The 17,990-nt window shown below is 45.5% G+C and overlaps 2 protein-coding genes across 2 annotated transcripts; both read left to right on the top strand.

Annotated features, from left to right (window-relative positions):
- The first annotated feature begins 7,869 nt into the window (after window positions 1-7,869).
- On the top strand, window positions 7,870-8,707 carry LOC310701996 (uncharacterized protein). Its single transcript, XM_083493595.1, has one exon. The coding sequence runs from the start codon at window positions 7,951-7,953 to the stop codon at window positions 8,410-8,412; it is 462 nt and encodes a 153-aa protein (XP_083349721.1). The 5' UTR covers window positions 7,870-7,950; the 3' UTR covers window positions 8,413-8,707.
- Window positions 8,708-15,589: 6,882 nt separating this feature from the next.
- On the top strand, window positions 15,590-16,416 carry LOC310701994 (uncharacterized protein). Its single transcript, XM_083493593.1, has one exon. The coding sequence runs from the start codon at window positions 15,645-15,647 to the stop codon at window positions 16,116-16,118; it is 474 nt and encodes a 157-aa protein (XP_083349719.1). The 5' UTR covers window positions 15,590-15,644; the 3' UTR covers window positions 16,119-16,416.
- Window positions 16,417-17,990: the final 1,574 nt, after the last annotated feature.

Here is a 17,990-nt window from a genome sequence, read left to right on the forward strand (position 1 = left end):
CTAGGAGAGCACAACCAGTTCAGTCCCAGCAGGAACGGAGCTTCTGGTGCGCCTGTGGATTTTTATTACTTTCTAATGGATCAACCAATGACAAGCCTAGACAGCATCTTAAAAAGCAGAGACATCACCTTGCCGACAAAGGTCCGTATAGTTAAAGCTCTGGTTTTCCCAGTAGTGATGTATGGAAGTGAGAGCTGGATCATAAAGAAGGCTGATCGCCAAAGAATTGATGCTTTTGAATTCTGGTGCTGGAGGAGACTCTTGAGAGTCCCATGGACTGCAAGAAGATCAAACCTATCCATTCTGAAGGAAATCAGCCCTGAGTGCTCACTGGAAGGACAGATCCTGAAGCTGAGGCTCCAATACTTTGGCCACCTCAGGAGAAGAGAAGACTCCCTGGAAAAGACCCTGATGTTGGGAAAGATGGAAGGCACAAGGAGAAGGGGATGACATGGTTGGACAGTGTTCTCGAAGCTACCAGCATGAGTTTGACCAAACTGCGGGAGGCAATGGAAGACAGGAGTGCCTGGTGTGCTCTGGTCCATGGGTCACGAAGAGTCGGACACGACTAAACAACAACAATCAATCAACGTGACCTAAAGACACGTGTTTTCTGGTGCCACGCTACCCCACCAACCGGGTGATTTGTACAGCAGTGCAGCAGCCACAGAGGTGTGTTTTGTGGTGCCCTGCTGCCCCACAGACCAACTGACTGGTGCAGCAGATGGAGATGTTAGGGGCCCAACAACACCTGCTTAAATTTGGTTTCAATCCTACCCACTGAGCAGTGAGCACATGGGGAGTCACAATCTCCCCTGCTGGCATACAGGAGAGATGAGGATCAGAGATGCCCATTGTGATGTGCCAGAATCTGATTGGATGCCCAGGCAGCACATTGTCTACTCAATAGGATAAGAGCAGGCCCCTCAGTTGAGCACCAGCCAGCGTATGACAGCCAAGCTCAGAGCAATGGTAGCATCCTGAGGTGGAAACTAGAACCAAAGGAGACAATTAGAACAATGGCTGCTGCTTACAGAACAACGAGGAGGAGGACCCGCCTTCCCAAGAGAACGAAACAGACGATTCGGAAAGCCGCACATAAGAAGCTCCTGCCAAAGCAGAGAAAGCCAAATCTGAAGCAGGGGCAGAAGGTGGTAGACCAGGTGACAGCACCTGTAAAGCAGGATGTGAAGCATCCCTGCGATGAGTTCATCTCTAAAGTGTTGAGTCAGCTGCACCGCGACAGGGTGCCCATATCGACCAGGGCCAAAGGGAAGATGATCACCTTCATAAGGAGGTTCTATAACAATATGACTAACCACGCCAAGAGCAGCAAGAAAGCCCAGAGGACCTCCACCATCGGCTCGCGGGAACTACAGAAAGCACTGAAAGGTGTGCTGCGCAAGAATCAAGCTGCGGAGTTGGTGAAATCCGTCCGCAAAGTGACACGGCGCCGATAGGACGACGTTCGTCCCAGTCTCCTTTGGCTGGCGCAAGTGAGATCCACGGGGGAGAAGAGACGAATGCGCCAGCCTTACAAAGCAAGACAAAAACCCACCTGATGAAAAGTCCTGATGCTACCCTAAAGATACCGAGAAATACTTCACTTTAAAGAAAACAACATCTCACAGGAGCACTGTGTTGATCACCATCCTGACTAAACTAAGAAGGGTTCTGAGCTGCAGAAGAATCCCTGCATCTCCGGAAAACCTTTGGGAGAAGAAACATCTTATTCTTAGGAATATAATAAAATGGGATTCTACCAGGATCTTTAGCTTGGATGTGGTTTCCTTTCCTTCCAATAAAGCAAGGTGTTTAGGGTTACCGCAGAGGGCATTTAAGGGGTAACCATCTTTATCTGGGAAGTAGCCAATGTAACACCAACTCTAACAAAAGGGAATTTGGGCTGGGGATCCTGTTAATTACAGGCTGTTTAATGTAACATCTCTCACAAGGAAAACTGGTCGAAAGTATTGTTAAGGATAAAATAACCCAGCATTTAGAAGAAAAAGCTTTGCTGAATTAGAACCAGCATGGCTTCTGCAAAGATAAGTCCGGTCGCATAGCAATCTGGTTAATCTGAAATAAGAGCAGAGGTTCTTTTGTAGGCAGGGCCAGCCCAAAACATTTTGGCACCTGAGGTGAACCACAAAATGGTGCCCCTACTCCTACCAGGGAAGAAGTGGGGAGATGGTATGTGTGCTTGCTGGCCTGGGCTTCCTTCAGTGGAAGCAGGTATGGAGCAGCTGGTCGGGTTCCAGGAATCACCTGGCTCGTGCAGCATCAAAAGACACGCCTGTTTTGATGCTGTGCTTGCCAGGAGATCTGCGGGGCACCACCACACCACAAGATGTGGATCTTCTCTAGCCATCCAACCAGGTGATTCACCCAGCAACCAAAGTGGCATCTCTTTTGGTGCCCTGCTGCCCCACAGCCCAACTGACTGGTGCAGCAGATGGAGATGTTAGGGGCCCAACACCACCTGCTTAGATTTGGTTTCAATCCTACCCACTGAGCAGTGAGCAAATGGGGAGTCACAATCTCCCCTGCTGGCATACAGGAGAGATGAGGATCAGAGATGCACATTATGACATGCCAGAGTCTGATTGGATGCCCAGGCAGCACATTGTCCACCCATAGGATAAGAGCAGGCCCCTCAGTTGAGCACCAGCCAGTGTATGTCAGCCAAGCTCAGAGCAATGGTAGCATCGTCAGGTGGAAGCTAGAACCAAAGGAGACGATTAGGACAATGGCTGCTGCTTGCAGAACAACGAGGAGGAGGACCCGCCTTCCCAAGAGAACGAAACAGACGACTCGGAAAGCCGCACATGGGAAGCTCCTGCCAAAGCAGAGGAAGCCAAATCTGAGCCAAGGGAAGCAGGGGCGGCAGAAGGTGGTAGACCAGGTGATGGCACCTGTAAAGCAGGATGTCAGGCATCCCTGCGATGAGTTCATCTCTAAAGTTCTGAGTCAGCTGCACCGCGACAGGGTGCCCATATCGACCAAGGCCAAAGGGAAGATGATCACTTTCATAAGGAGGTTCTACAACACTGTGTCTAACCACGCCAAGAGCAGCAAGAAAGCCCAGAGGACCTCCACCATCGGCTCCAGGGAGCTACACAAAGCACTCAAGCGCGTGCTGCGCAAGAAACAAGTCATGGAGCTGGTGAAAACTGTCCGCAAAGTGGCACGGCGCCGTTAGGGCATTTGTCCCAGTCTCCTTTGGCTGGCGCAAGTGAGATCTACGGAGGATACCTATGAAGCAAGAAACAAGAGAACCACCCACCTAATGAAAAGTCCTGATGCTACTCTAAAGAGACCGAGAAATTCTTCACTTTAAAGGAAACATCTCATGCGAGTACAGGGATCAACTACTCTCCATCCTGAATCAACTAAGAAGGGATCTGAGCTGCAGAAGAATCCTTGCATCTCCGGAAAACCTTTGGGAGAAGAAACATCTTATTCTTAGGAATATAATAAAATGGGATTCTACCAGGATCTTTAGCTTGGATGTGGTTTCCTTTCCCTCCAATAAAGCCAGATATTAGGGTTACTGCAGAAGACATTTAAGGGGCAACCATCTTTATCTAAAGCAGGGATAGACGAAACGATGTGGTCCTCCAGGTGTTGGATCACAGCTCCCATTATTCCTGAACATTGGGCCATGTTGTCTGGGGCTGATGAGCAAACGAGACCAAGGCTGGATCTAGAGATATTTAAAAATGTTACAGGAAAATGGCTTATAAAGCTCATAATGTACAATCCCATTTTGGCTGCTCTATAACATCACGCCTGGCACCCCCCCACCCAGCGCATGACGTCATGCATATGACGACATGTGACGTCGGGCACCCTCAATGTGGGAGGGTTGGGTTATTCCTTCAGAGAAGCTGAGTACAGCTCTCTGAAACTGGTTCTGTTATCTCTTCTGTCAAGGTCATGCTGATTATAAAAGGCCAGAAGGAGCCTGGGTTTCAGTTTCTTTTTCTGTATCTCTTCCTTCTGGTGTGGTGTTCTGTAAATAGTATGTGTACATAGTGTTAAGGTTTTAGACTTATTATAAGTTATTGTAAGTTAAGTCTGCTGCAACTGGATTTCTTATGGGCAGTGCCAACCCTGAATGTATTGGATTTGTGACCATTATGTTCATTTGCCTTCAGTAGCAGTAAAGCTCTGCTGGATGAAATATTAATTGCCTCTGGTCTATTTTTGGGAATCCCGCAACGGGTTTAAGTTTTTTACTCTGCTAACTATACATTGGAGTTCTGCTCTGGATCAGTATTGAGTAGAATTTCATGACAGTTCAGTATGTTCAGTATACTGTACTGTGTACATATATATGTATCATAGTATTTTATGTATACATAGATACATATGTATATTTTGTAAACGCTGTCGGTGCTGCCATATCGCGTGAAGCTGGTGGAGGCTGGTGGGGAAAAAAGAGAGTAAAAACTCAGAATAATAGTAAAACGCTCGAACGAGGGCACTGATTTTGGCCGCCGATCCGTTTTTGTTTCGGCTCCCGGCCTTCCTTTGACACTTAGATTTTGCATTTAAACAGGCGCGATTGCACCGCAACAAGCCGCCTTTCGTTGCAACGAGCACAGTCGCCGTTGCATTGCAAACAAGTGCATGGATCTGGGTGCGCCGGGAAAGATCGGCGAGGGAGGTGACTCTGCCGGAAGGAAAATAATCCTATAATTTTTTTATGGCAATTCGGATTAGAAAATCAGACGCCGGATCTGCGGTGTTTTAATTCTGTGGTTTTCGGTGGGCATGGAACGATTCGACGCTGCCCGGGATTTAGCGCTCAGACTCTGTTAAGCGCGAGTGAGAGCATCCGGGGCGCTTCGCTGCGTTGTTTTCCCCTCTTTCTCTCCAGCTGGAGGGCGATTCCTGTGCATTACTTATCTTCCTTTCCTTTCAAATGAAACGAGTGCATTGTCTTAAGAAGCAGCAGCCTGGCCAAGCATTAGGGTGCTTTGTTCGCAGCATGTTTCTGTCAGTGTCAGGATGGCCGAGTGGTCTAAGGCGCCAGACTCAAGGCTCATATCCTTCCCAGGCTCTGGGTGTTCTGGTCTCCGAATGGAGGCGTGGGTTCAAATCCCACTTCTGACACATCCTTTTTTAAAAAAACTACTTTATTCATTTATTTCTCATAAAAACATACATAAAGCTTACATACGTACCAAAGAGCTTAAAAATAAATTCCAGAAGAGAGAGAGATAAAAAAAACATTTTCTCTTGTTTATGTTCAAGGTGGCTTTCATGCCCTGCTTTTGCTTTCAAGTTCCTTTTGTTACTTGGAGTGCATTTTGTGGAGTAGAGAATAAAGAAGGGGAAAAAGGGAAGGACGGCTTCTTTATTATATCTATAGAACTATAGAAATCTTAAACCTTAGGACTGCAAAGCACCAATTCTTTCCAGACATTTTGGCTTTTAAACGAAAGACAACTGATAGTCTGTCTTCTTGCCGCACTATAAAAAGAACCTTCAATCTGCTGGTTTGTAACACAAAGTGCAGAGAGCTTATTTTTTAAAAGATTTCCCAGATTCCATATGTTGGTAAAACATACCTAGACTTGGAAAAAATGTATCCTAATTTACTAGACTGTATACTAGCTAGTGAAAAGCTTCGCCAGCCGCTTCCCTGGTGGTCTAGTGGTTAGGATTCGGCGCTCTCACCGCCGCGGCCCGGGTTCGATTCCCGGTCAGGGAATGTGTTTTGCAAACAGTTTCAATTAGTCAAAACACCAGCATTTACTCAAAATAAAATATTTTGAGAACACTTAGGAGCCCGCTCTTTTGCTTCGAGCGGCTGTACTCTCCATCGTTGCAGAAAAACAACTCCTTGTCCAAAACATCCCTTTACCCCTGTTGCCCGCAGCACTGAAACAATAAATCGAGCCGCTCTGAACTACTGCAGCTTTCTTCAACGCTGGACTCTGCTTTTGTTTTGAATGGGTTGATGTTACGTAAAGTATTACACTGTTTAGGACCTTTATTGCATTGCTCGCCCATTCCTTCGTGCTTTATACTCTAACTTGGCACCAGGTGGCAGCCTGGCATCATTGGAACCAGGTGCTGCTGCGACAACACATATGGAGTAACTGACCAGCTAAAACAATACACACATCTCTTTTCTTTTATCACCTGCGAGGCTACAGGACAAGGAGGATTCATTTACAAACAATAAAACTAGTTGGAGTCGAGGAGGGGCAAGAGAGGAGAATATCATCACTGAAGCTGGCTTCAGTCCAGAGAACTGCCTGTTCTCTATTATACCACCAACAGTGGCAAAGTCGGGACCAGAAGGACTATCCCAGGACCATAGTTTTTAGATACAGTGGTACCTAGACTAGTTATCTCCTGCTTGTACTACTGCAATGCGCTCTACGTGGGGCTACCTTTGAAGAGGACCTGGAAACTACAACTAATCCAGAATGCGGCAGCTAGACTGGTGACTGGGGGCAGCCGCCAAGACCATATAACACCGGTCTTGAAAGACCTACATTGGCTCCCAGTACGTTTCCGAGCACAATTCAAAGTGTTGGTGCTGACCTTTAACGCCCTAAACGGCCTCGGTCCAGTATACCTGAAGGAGCGTCTCCACCCCCATCGTTCTGCCCAGACGCTGAGGTCCAGCGCCGAGGGCCTTCTGGCAGTTCCCTCATTGCGAGAAGCAAAGCTACAGGGAACCAGGCAGAGGGCCTTCTCGGTAGTGGCGCTCGCCCTGTAGAACGCCCTCCCATCAGATTTCAAAGAGATAAACAACTATCAGACATTCAGAAGACATCTTAAGGCAGCCCTGTTCAGGGAAGTTTTTAATGTGTGACATATTAGTGTATTTTTGGTCTTTGTGGAAGCTGCCCAGAGTGGCTGGGGAAACCCAGCCAGATGGGCAGGGTACAAATAATAAATTATTATTATTATTATTATTATTATTATTATTATTATTATTATTACCTCTGGTTGCGAACGGGATCCATTCCGCAGGCCCGTTCGCACCATGAAAAGAACGCAACCCGCAGCGGCGCGTCTGCGCACGTGCGGGTTGCGATTTGCCGCTTCTGTGCATGCGCATGACATCATGTTGCGTGTCTGCGCATGTGTGAGTGGCAAAACCTGGAAGTAACCCTTTCCGGTACTTCCGGGTCGCCGCGGGACGTAACCTGAAAGAACGTAACTTGAAGTGGACGTAACATGACGTATGACTGTACTCAGATTTACACTGTTTCGGTGCAGAAACACAGGTTGTGATGATAAATCAGCTTTGGGGCGAGTGGCCTCTACAGTCGTACACCTTGGTTCCTGAATGCCTTGCGACTCGAACGTTTTGGTTCCTGAACGCCGCAAACCCGGAAGTGAGTGTTCCGGTTTGAAAACGTTCTTTGGAAGCTGAACGTCCGACGCAGCGTCCGAATGGCTGCAGGAAGCTCCTGCAGCCAATCGGAAGCAGCGCCTCGGTTGTTGAACATTTTCTGAAGTCAAACGGACTTCTGGAAGGGATTCCGTTCGACAACCAAGGTACTACTGTACAGTATGTTTATTCCCACAAAACATGCCTAGGGATGATGAAGCCTGGCTGATTTTTTTTCTCAGTTGAAATTATGATTTCTGTGGTAAAACTAAAAGGGCAAGGTGCAGTTAATACATAGCTATCAACGTTTCCCTTTTTAAAAGGGAAATTCCCTTATTCCGAATAGGATTCCTCGCAAGAAAAGGGAAAAGTTGACAGCTATGAGTTAATATCTGCCAGAAGCCACTGTCAAAACTCACAACTAGATCATAGTAAGGGTAGGTCATAGTCCCGTTCAGGGTAACAATGGTTCCTTGGCTACAGTGAAGCTAAAGGCACTTTCATTGTCATGCTATATTGTCTATATATGCCCATGCTGACAAAACTATGGTGACATTTGAAGGCTGGAGCTTAAGGAGAACAGAACAATGGCAGCCAAACAGCAAGGCAAGAAGAAAGCCAGGGTTCCAAAGAGAAAGAATGTCAACAAGAAGCACCAACAAGCGAGACGGAATTGGAAGAAGCTCCAGGCTCGAAAACATAAGAAGAAGCAGCCTCATTTGAAGTGTCAAGCCAAGAGGACCTCAGCCGCTAAGTCAAGGAGCAGCGGGCAGCCGCGGAAAATCTGTTCCTCAAAGCTCTTTGCTTCCAAAATTCTGCGGCAGTTGCCCAAGGTGCGCATGGAGGCCAAGGCCAGAGATTTGATAAAGACCTTGTTGGCGGACTTATACAATCACGTTGCGACCCAAGTAGAGGCCTTGAGCCAGAAAGAGGAGCAGGCCCCAATCAGCGGGGACGAGGTCCAAGCTGCCTTGAAGGAGGCCATGGAGAGGGAGTTGGCCAAGCACACGGCCGAACAGCCCACCGCCATCCCCACCGAGTGCGCTTAGAGAAGCATCCCTCCCCTTCTCCAGCGGCGGCAAGAAAGGAGAGGCGCAAAGGTTGCCCTGAGAAGATGCATACAATACTCCAGAGACTTTAAAAATATACTGCTGCCTCCATAAGTCCAAGAAATCCTGTCGTTTAACACTTTAGACGTCCTATTGGACACCGGATGAAGTGAATTTGTTTGGAAAAGACATGACAGAGGTGCTTTTCAAAAAGAAAAGAACCAAAATTCCAGTAAAGCAGGATTTTAGCAGCTTTTTGCAGTTCTTCTAATAAATAAGAATTTTAGCAGCTTTATTCAAGTGTATTTGTCCTCCTCCTCCTCCTCCTCCTCCTCCTCCTCCTCCTCCTCTTCTTCTTCTTCTTCTTCTTCTTCTTCTTCTTCTTCTTCTTCTTCTTCTTCTTCTTCTTCTTCCCCTCCTCCTCCTCCTCCTCCTCCTCTATGGAACTGAGCTTGGGTTTGACATTATTAGCTGTGAAGGCCCATGGTTGTTTTTAGATGTTTTAAATCCTTCTAAAATGTTTATAAAAGTTTCATGTCACTTATTTTTAATTGTATTATAACATTTTGTGTTTGCCTCCCTGAGCATCTTTGGGAGGAAGGACAGGGTATAAATTTAACAACAACAACAGCAGCAGGAACAACAACAACAACAACCATTTATTATTTATACCCTGCCCATCTGGCTGGGTTTCCCCAGTCACTCTGGGTGACTCCCAACAAAAGATTACACAATACAACAACAACAACAACAACAACAACAACAACAACAACATTTCGATATTAATTACTAAAATATAAGCATGCTGATTATTTCTTCAAAAAGTGTTATTCTACATTAACCACTTTCTCCTACCATGCAAATCTCCTATCCCTTGGGGTTATCCTAGTGTACTCTTTGACTTATCCATGACAGGGCAAACTTGAGCCACACTTTTAAAGCACCTTGCGTTTTCACCAAAGAATCCTGGGGACTGAAGTTTGCTGTGGATTGAAGCTCTGCCAAGGGGTCTCCTCACAAGTCTCAGCACCTTAACAAACTATAGTTCCTTGCATTCTGTGGTCTGATAGGAATAGGTATTGTAGTAGCCATGTTTTAAGGCTAAGCCAAAATGGCTTCCAATTTTGGTGTGTGTGTAAAAACACTGTCTGGAAATAGCAGCAGCAGCAGCAGCAAAGAGGCACATCTTAGTTGCTGGAGGCTGTTACCCCAGCCACCTCAGAATATTCTGAGAGGACTTCTCTGGTCATAGAATAATAGAATCATAGAGTTGGAAGAGACCACAAGGGCCATCAAGTCCAACCCCCTGCCAAGCAGGAAACACCATCAGAGCACTCCTGACATATGGTTGTCAAGCCTCTGCTTAAAGACCTCCAAAGTAGGAGACTCCACCACACTCCTTGGCAGCAAATTCCACTGTTGAACAGCTCATACTGTCAAGAAGTTCTTCCTAATGTTTAGGTGGAATCTTCTTTCTTGTAGTTTGGATCCATTGCTTTGTGTCCGCTTCTCTGGAGCAGCAGAAAACAGGGCCGGTCCAGCCATGAGACAAGCAGGATACACAAAGACAGGAGATCCAATGTAGATCTTTATTTTCCCCTGTTTCCTGATGTAGATCTTCACCCACCCCTTCCTCCCTGGCAGCAGGGTCCGGGAAGAACACCATTTTGTGGTTCGCCCAGGGTTGTCACCTGCCCTGTAAAAAACCGGGATCATCCAATTTTGTGTTCCCTGCCTCGTTTCAACTTTCAACAGGACTCCTTTCCCCTGCTACTTCTGAAGTCATCAACCATGAAAAATAAAAAGGTTAATTAAAGCTTAATTAGAAGGTAATTAGAGAGAACAAGAAAGATAACAAGGTGATAATAAGTGGTTTAACAAACCAGAAACGGAAATGGAGGGAAGCCAAGGGGGAGAGGGGAATTTAGAAAACGATTGCTTGGTTAAGTTGAATATTGTATGATATATGTATGAAAACTAATAAAAACTGATTTTTTAAAAAGAAGAAAGGTTCCTCCTTTGCACACCCACCCTAAAGTGCTTGCCTTGCATAGCTTAGTTTTCTAGGTGGCTAGAATTTTGAGCCCGCCCTCCAAAGCCGGCTGACAGATGCTCCAGTTAAGCCAAGAGAGCTTGCCGGCCCTTTCTATCGCCTGTAAAAAATGAAAGATAAGGAAATAAAACTGGGTGTCATCAGCATACCGATGACCAGGACTTTCCCCCCCAGCTGAAACTCACTGGAACTCAGTTCTGGCACCTCTCAGGTGGGCGCCATTTCCATTCTGAGAGAACAAGGGAGGTGTTTGTGGTGAGTTCCTGCACTTAATCATTCCATTGCATTCCATTGCATGAAAGCATCTCCACCCCCATCATTCAGCCCAGAAACTGAGGTCCAGCTCTGAGGGCCTTCTGGCAGCTCCCTCACTGCGAGAAGTTACAGAGAACCAGGCAGAGGGCCTTCTTGGTAGTGGCGCCTGCTCTGTGGAACGCCTTCCCATCAGATGTCAAGGAAATAAATTATTATTATTATTATTATTATTATTATTATTATTATTATTACAGTGGACCCTTGGGTTCCGTTACCTTCGGGTAGCGTAACTTTTGGGTTGCGAATGCCGCAAACCCGGAAGTGTATACTTATGGGTTTCACCACATGTGCAGAAATGGCGCCTCATGTTACAGACTTTTTGGGGTATGTAAGGACCCCTGGGACAAATTAGTTCCTGTCTGGAGGGTCCACTGTACAGTTGTACCTCGGGTTAAGAACTTAATTCGTTCTGGAGGTCCGTTCTTAACCTGAAACTTTTCTTTACCTGAAGCACCACTTTAGTTAATGGGGCCTCCTGCCGCCACCGTGCGATTTGTGTTCTCATCCTGAAGCAAAGTTCTTAACCCGAGGTACTATTTCTGGGTTAGCGGAGTCCGCAACCTGAAGCGTCTGTAACCCGAGGTACCACTGTATTATTTATCGCTTGCCAATTCCTTCGTGCATTTTCATAAAGATTTAAACTCTAACTTGGCACCAGGTGGCAGCCTAGCATATGCCATCTTTGGAACCAGGTGCTGCTGCACATCCAGAGAAAGAGCAGGTATGTTTGTTGTTCTGCTTCATTCCCAAAAGGAGGAATGAAAAAACTGCACCCCAGCTACACTGCAGCTTAACATGGAAGTTCCATTGGCAGACATGGGGTGAACTGATGGAGAAAATCGTGCATTACGGCGCAGGGGGGATGTGCACCTCAGCTGCACCTCAATGACGAGGTCACATGGAGTACCTGACCAGATAAAAACATGCAAAACTCATATCTTTGATAATCTGCAAAGCTACAGGAGTAGCTGGATTCATTGGCATGTTATTGTTGTTTAGTTGTTTAGTCATGTCCGACTCTTCGTGACCCCATGGACCAGAGCACACCAGGCACTCCTGTCTTCCACTGCCTCCCGCAGTTTGGTCAAACTCATGCTGGTAGCTTCGAGAACACTGTCCAACCATCTCGTCCTCTGTCGTCCCCTTCTCCTTGTGCCCTCCATCTTTCCCAACATCAGGGTCTTTTCCAGGGAGTCTTCTCTTCTCATGAGGTGGCCAAAGTATTGGAGCCTCAGCTTCAGGATCTGTCCTTCCAGTGAGCACTCAGGGCTGCTTACCTTAAGAATGGAGAGGTTTGATCTTCTTGCAGTCCATGGGACTCTCAAGAGTCTTCTCCAGCACCATAATTCAAAAGCAAACAAACAATAATATTAATTGGAGTCAAGGAGGGGCAAGAGAGGAGAGCATCACCATTGATAGTTTCTAAAGAACTGTCTCAAGGTGATTTGTGCATAAAATAATTGAAAACAGCCTGCATGATGCGGAAGAGAGGAAGTTCAGCAACATCAGGAGGCGCATACGTTCCCCATCTCTGTTCTGAAATCTGTATTTCTTCCCCTATGGACAGATTCCTGAAATATATTCTGAACCAGTGTTGAAAGAAAATATTGCACACGCATGATACTCAATTGTTCACCTTAACTTTGAAAATTCACAACATTTCAATGCCTGTGTTGGTGAACTGGCCCCCTGTTTAAAAAGTTTGAGGAACCCTGGTGTAGAACAATGGTTCTCAAAGGGTGTGGCAAATGTGGTGGGAAGATTCAAGGACAATCAAAGAAACATTCAAACATTTCAGTGGAGTAGAGTAGAGAAGACCCATATAATTTGACACCAGTAGCAGGCCCAAGCAAAAGAAAGTTTGTCGACAATATGTGGATAGCTCTGAATCTTGGTTTCACATGGGCTGGAGACTGAAATGTCCCTCAGCCTGTATTTGATGTGTAGTGAGATGCTTTCCTTTTTTAATAGTAATTTTTATTAATTTTAACATATAAATTATAATACATACCACAAAACTTCACCACTTATACAATCATTTTTTTTGGACTTCCATCAGCACCTCTGATGATCCACCATTTTAACCACTTCTTATGCATTTCTTAAATTCATATTGCCTCTAATTATCTTAACTAACCATCCTCCCCTTTCTCCATTTTTGCAATAGTTCTAATAGTTCACCTCACAAAACTTCTTGCAAACCTACAAACATAGTCTGATCATCACAATTACTTTTCAAATAGTCTGTAAATTTACACCAGTCTTCTGTGAATTTCTGGTCCTGCAGATTTTGAATCCTTCCTGTTAGTTTATCTAATTCTGCATAGTCCATTAATTTCATCCTCCAGTCTTCTTTCGTCGGTAATTCTTCTTGCTTCCATTTTTGTGCCAATAATATTCTTGCTGCCGTCGTTGCATATAAAAATAGCTTACATTATTTTCTATTTACGTATATCACTTCCTACAATGCCCAGTAAAAATGCTTCTGGTTTCTTTATAAATGTATATTTCAACATTTTTCTTCATCTCATTATATATCATTTCCCAGAAGCTTTTCACTTTTTTACATTCCCACCACATGTGATAAAATGTTCCTTCTTTTTCTTTACATTTCCAACATTTATTGCTGACTTTATACATAGTGAGATGCTTTCCAATTCCAATGTGGCCCCAGGTGGGAAGAAAATACATCTGTTGTCAAAACATGGAAATCTGGCAAACAAGAATGTTCAGTATTTTGAAAGGCTTTTGGAGCAGCAGAAATGACAAGGATCATACTTTTTTAAAAACAACAACCCCACACAAGTACAATTCTCAGAAAAGATGCAGTTTATATCTTACCAAGTGGCTGAATTGATTGCTCAACAGAAAACTCCCCACATATAATAGCTGAAATATGGATTAAGCCCACCAGTGGCTTGACCATGAACAATTCATTTGATGGTGACGCTGAGTGACATATTATGGAAATTCCTTTGTCTGGTGATACAGGGATTTTCAACTCTGAGAAATACGAAAGATCAGAAAAGAGAAAGGCTTCTTTGTGTTGATGAGGAAATGACAGTTTGTCTCAGATTAGATTTATAAATGAGATTACCCGGCAAAAGCAAGCTCACATCTTTCATTGGGTTTGTATACATATGTAAGAGGCTTGTTTGTAATTATATTTTGGGAAGGATTCATGTATAGTTTGGGAACAATGCAGTTGCATTGCTTTATACTTTCTGGATTTCCCATGGCTATTATAAAGTAGTTGTGTTCCATGTAACAACAACAACAGCAACAACAACTTATTATTTATACCCCGCCCATCTGGCTGGGCTTCCCCAGCCACTCTGGGCGGCTTCCAACACAATATTAAAATACAGTAATGCATCAGACATTAAAAGCTTCCCTAAACAGGGCTGCCTTCAGATGTCTTCTAAAAGTCTGGTAGTTGTTTCTCTCTTTGACATTTGGTGGGAGGGCGTTCCACAGGGCAGGTGCCACTACTGAGAAGGCCCTCTGCCTGTAACTTGGCTTCTCACAGTGAGGGAACTGCCAGAAGGCCCTTGGCGCTGGGAGCCAATGTAGGTCTTCCAAAACCAGTGTTATGTGGTCTCGGCGGCCACTCCCAGTCACCAGTCTAGCTGCCACATTCTGGATTAGTTGTAGTTTCTGGGTCACCTTCAAAGGTAGCCCCACACAGAGCGCATTGCAGTAGTCCAAGTGGGAAATAGCTAGAGCATGCACCACTCTGGCGAGGCAGTAAGTGGTCAGGTAGGGTCTCAGCCTGCTTACCAGATGGAGCTGGAAAACAGCTGCCCTGGACACAGAATTAACCTGCGCCTCCATGGACAGCTGTGAGTCCAAAATGACTCACAGGCTGCACACCTGGTCCTTCAGGGGCACAGTTACCCCATTCAGGACCAGGGAGTCCTCCACACCTGCCCGCCTCCTGTCTTGTCAGGATTCAACCTTAATCTGTTAGCCGCCATCCATCCTCCAACTGCCTCCAGATGCTGACACAGGACCTTCAATGCCTTCACTGGCTCTGATTTGAAAGAGAGGTAGAGCACTTCTAGGAGTTGTTTGTTTTCGTTTCCCCATGTACAGTGGTACCTCTGGATGCGAACGGGATCCATTCCAGAGCCCCGTTTGTATCCTGAAGTGAACGCAACCTGTGTCTGTGTGTCAGCACATGCACGGGTCACGATTCGCCGCTTCTGCGCATGCGCGAGTGGCGAAACCCAGGAGTAACGCACTCCGTTACTTCCGGGTTGCCACTGAGCGCAACCCGAAAATGCTCAACCCGAAGCTACTTCAACCTGAGGTATGACTATATTTGTAATCGATAAAAAAATTCAGTGGCGCAAGTTTTTATTCTGAAAGTGTGGTTCCCAAGAAAAAGGTTTGAGGATCCTTGGTGTAGAACAGGCATCTCCAAACTCAGCCCTCCAGATGTTTTGGGACCACAACTCCCATCATCCCTAGCTAACAGGACCAGTGGTCAGGGATGATGGGAGTTGCAGTCCCAAAACATCTGGAGGGCCGAGTTCGGGGGTGCCTGGTGTAGAAAGTAAACTTTCCCGTCTTGGCAACTGGCAGTGGCAGGAACAGTACAGTGTGAGGAAGGCAACTTGCCATGGCTCCCACTCGCTGAGAGGTAAAAAAAATGATGACAAAAAGCTCTGCCTAGATCTGTGATAGCAAGGAATAGGTCATAGTCACATTCAGGGTAACAATGGTTCCTTGGCTACGCTGAAGCCAGAGGCGCCCAATCAGCACTCTCCACATAACACCTTCATTTGCATGCCATTGTCTATAAATGCCCATGCTGACAAAAAAATTGAAGGCAGGAGCTTAAGGAGGAAACAAAGAAACAATGGCAGCCAAACAGCAAGTAAAAAAGAAAGCCAAGGTTTCAAAGAAGAAGAACAACGTGCGCAAGAAGCACCCACAACCTAGACGGAATCAGAAGAATCCGAAGAGGCTCCAGGCTCGAAAACAAAAGAAGAAGCAGCCTCATTTGAAGCGTCAAGCCAAGAGGACCTCAGGCACGAAGTCAGGGAGCAGTGGGCAGCCACGAAAGATCTGTTCCTCAAAACTCTTTGCCTCCAAAATTCTGCGCCAGTTGCCCAAGGTGCGCATGGAGGCCAAGGCCAAGAATCTGATGAAGACCTTGCTGGCGGACTTGTACAACCACGTGGCCACCCAGGTACAGGCCATGAGCCAGCAAGAAGAGCAGAACCCCATCAGCGGCGACGAAGTCCAAGCCGCCTTGAAGGAGGCCATGGAAAGGGAGTTGGCCAAGCACACGGCCGAACAGCCCACCGCCATCCCCACCGAGTGCGCTTAGAGGACCACCCCTCCCCTTCTCCAGCGGCGGCAAGAAGGGACAGGACCAAAGGTTGCCCTAAGAAGATCCATATAATACCCAAGAGACTTTAAAAATATATTGCTGCCTTCATAAGTCCAAGAAATCCTGTCGTTTACCACTTTAGACATCATCGGACACCGGGTGGAGAGGATTGCTATTATGTGGAAAAACCGTGAAAGAAGTGGCTTTCAAAAAGAAAAGAACCACAATTCCAGTAAAGCAGGATTTTAGCAGCTTATTTCACTTCTTCCAATAAATCAGGATTTTTGCAGCTTTATTCCAGTCTAATTGTGTCTTCTTCTGCTTCTCTGGAACTGAGCTTGGGTTTGGGTGATGAGTACAAATCCAGTTATCTAAAATACTGATTAGGAAAAATATCCACTGTGTCATACTAAACAGCAATCAGATGAATGATAAAAATAAATAAATCCAAGTGATATTGAAAAAATGGGGGGTTGGGAGGTAAAATTTACAGAAATGAAACAATCTTAATACAGTGGTACCTCGGGTTAAGTACTTAATTTGTTCCGGAGGTCTGTTCTTAACCTAAAACTGTTCTTAACCTGAAGCACCACTTTAGTTAATGGGGCCTCCTGCTGCCGCCGCACCGCTGGAGCATGATTTCTGTTCTTATCCTGAAGCAAAGTTCTTAACCCGAGGTAATATTTCTGGGTGAGAGGAGTCTGTAACCTGAAGCATATGTAACCTGAAGTGTATGTAACCCGAGGTACCACTGTATACTTTTTCTTTGAGCAGCTGTGCATTGTTGCAGTTTAATAAGTAAAAAAAAATACTGAATATTTACAATTTAACGTACTGTGTTGCAGGGAAGCACCTGTTAGAACTTGAATATTTTAATAATAATAATAATAATAATAATAATAATAATAATAATAATTTATTTATACCCCGCCCTCCCCAGCCAAGGCCGGGCCCAGAGCGGCTCACAAGCAATAATAAAAATAAGATGAAGGATTACAACTTAAAAACAAATATAAAATACAACATTAAAATAATGGAACATTAAAATATTAAAATATAGCCTCATCGCAGGAGGAGAAGGAAAAGAAAAAAGAAAGAGAGGGAGGGAGGGAATCAAATTGGCTCTCCGTGGGGCATACCAGGAGAGGCGGTCCCGTAGGTACGAGGGTCCTAGGCCGTGAAGGGCTTTAAAGGTCAAAAGCAGCACCTTAAATCTGACCCTGTACTCCACCGGGAGCCAGTGCAGCTTGAAAAGCACTGGGTGAATATGCTCCCATGGCAGAGACCCTGTGAGGAGCCTCGCTGCAGCATTCTGTACCCGCTGGAGTTTCTGGGACAGCTTCAAGGGCAGCCCCGCGTAGAGCGAATTACAGTAGTCAAGCCTGGAGATGACCGTCGCATGGATCACTGTGGCCAGGTCGGGGCGGGAAAGGTAAGGGACCAACTTTAGTGTTGGATATTCACTTATCACTTAATATTATTTGTTTTAAAAGCCACTAAGTAAATGTTGGAAATGAAACAATCCAAAGGGTCATGTTTTCATATGTGGTAAAAATGCAGCAGGCTTTTGGGAAATGATTCACAATGAATTGAAAAAGATGTTGAAAGCAGTCATCTCCCCCAAAGCCTGAAGCGTTGAATCCTGAAGGTTGGGATATAAATTCAATGAAATAAAGCAGCAGCAACAACAATTAACAAACATTCACCTTATGTCAGACAGTTTGCTAACCCAAGTACATTTATAGTGCTCTAGACTTGGCACTGAACATGGGTTTGTGCTGAAAGAATGCTGTGCTATGGATAACAACTTCTGAGTGCGGCTACTGCTATCCTCCAGAGGGTGATCCTGAATATCTTTCAAAAGAATGA

This window comes from Podarcis liolepis (assembly GCF_965112155.1).
Source record: "Podarcis liolepis genome assembly, chromosome: 2".
Taxonomy (NCBI): Eukaryota; Metazoa; Chordata; class Lepidosauria; order Squamata; family Lacertidae; genus Podarcis; species Podarcis liolepis.

Bases quoted from the DNA above. Each gene is read 5' to 3' on its own strand.
- LOC310701996 (XM_083493595.1), top strand. From the start codon at position 7,951: ATGGCAGCCAAACAGCAAGGCAAGAAGAAAGCCAGGGTTCCAAAGAGA.
- LOC310701994 (XM_083493593.1), top strand. From the start codon at position 15,645: ATGGCAGCCAAACAGCAAGTAAAAAAGAAAGCCAAGGTTTCAAAGAAG.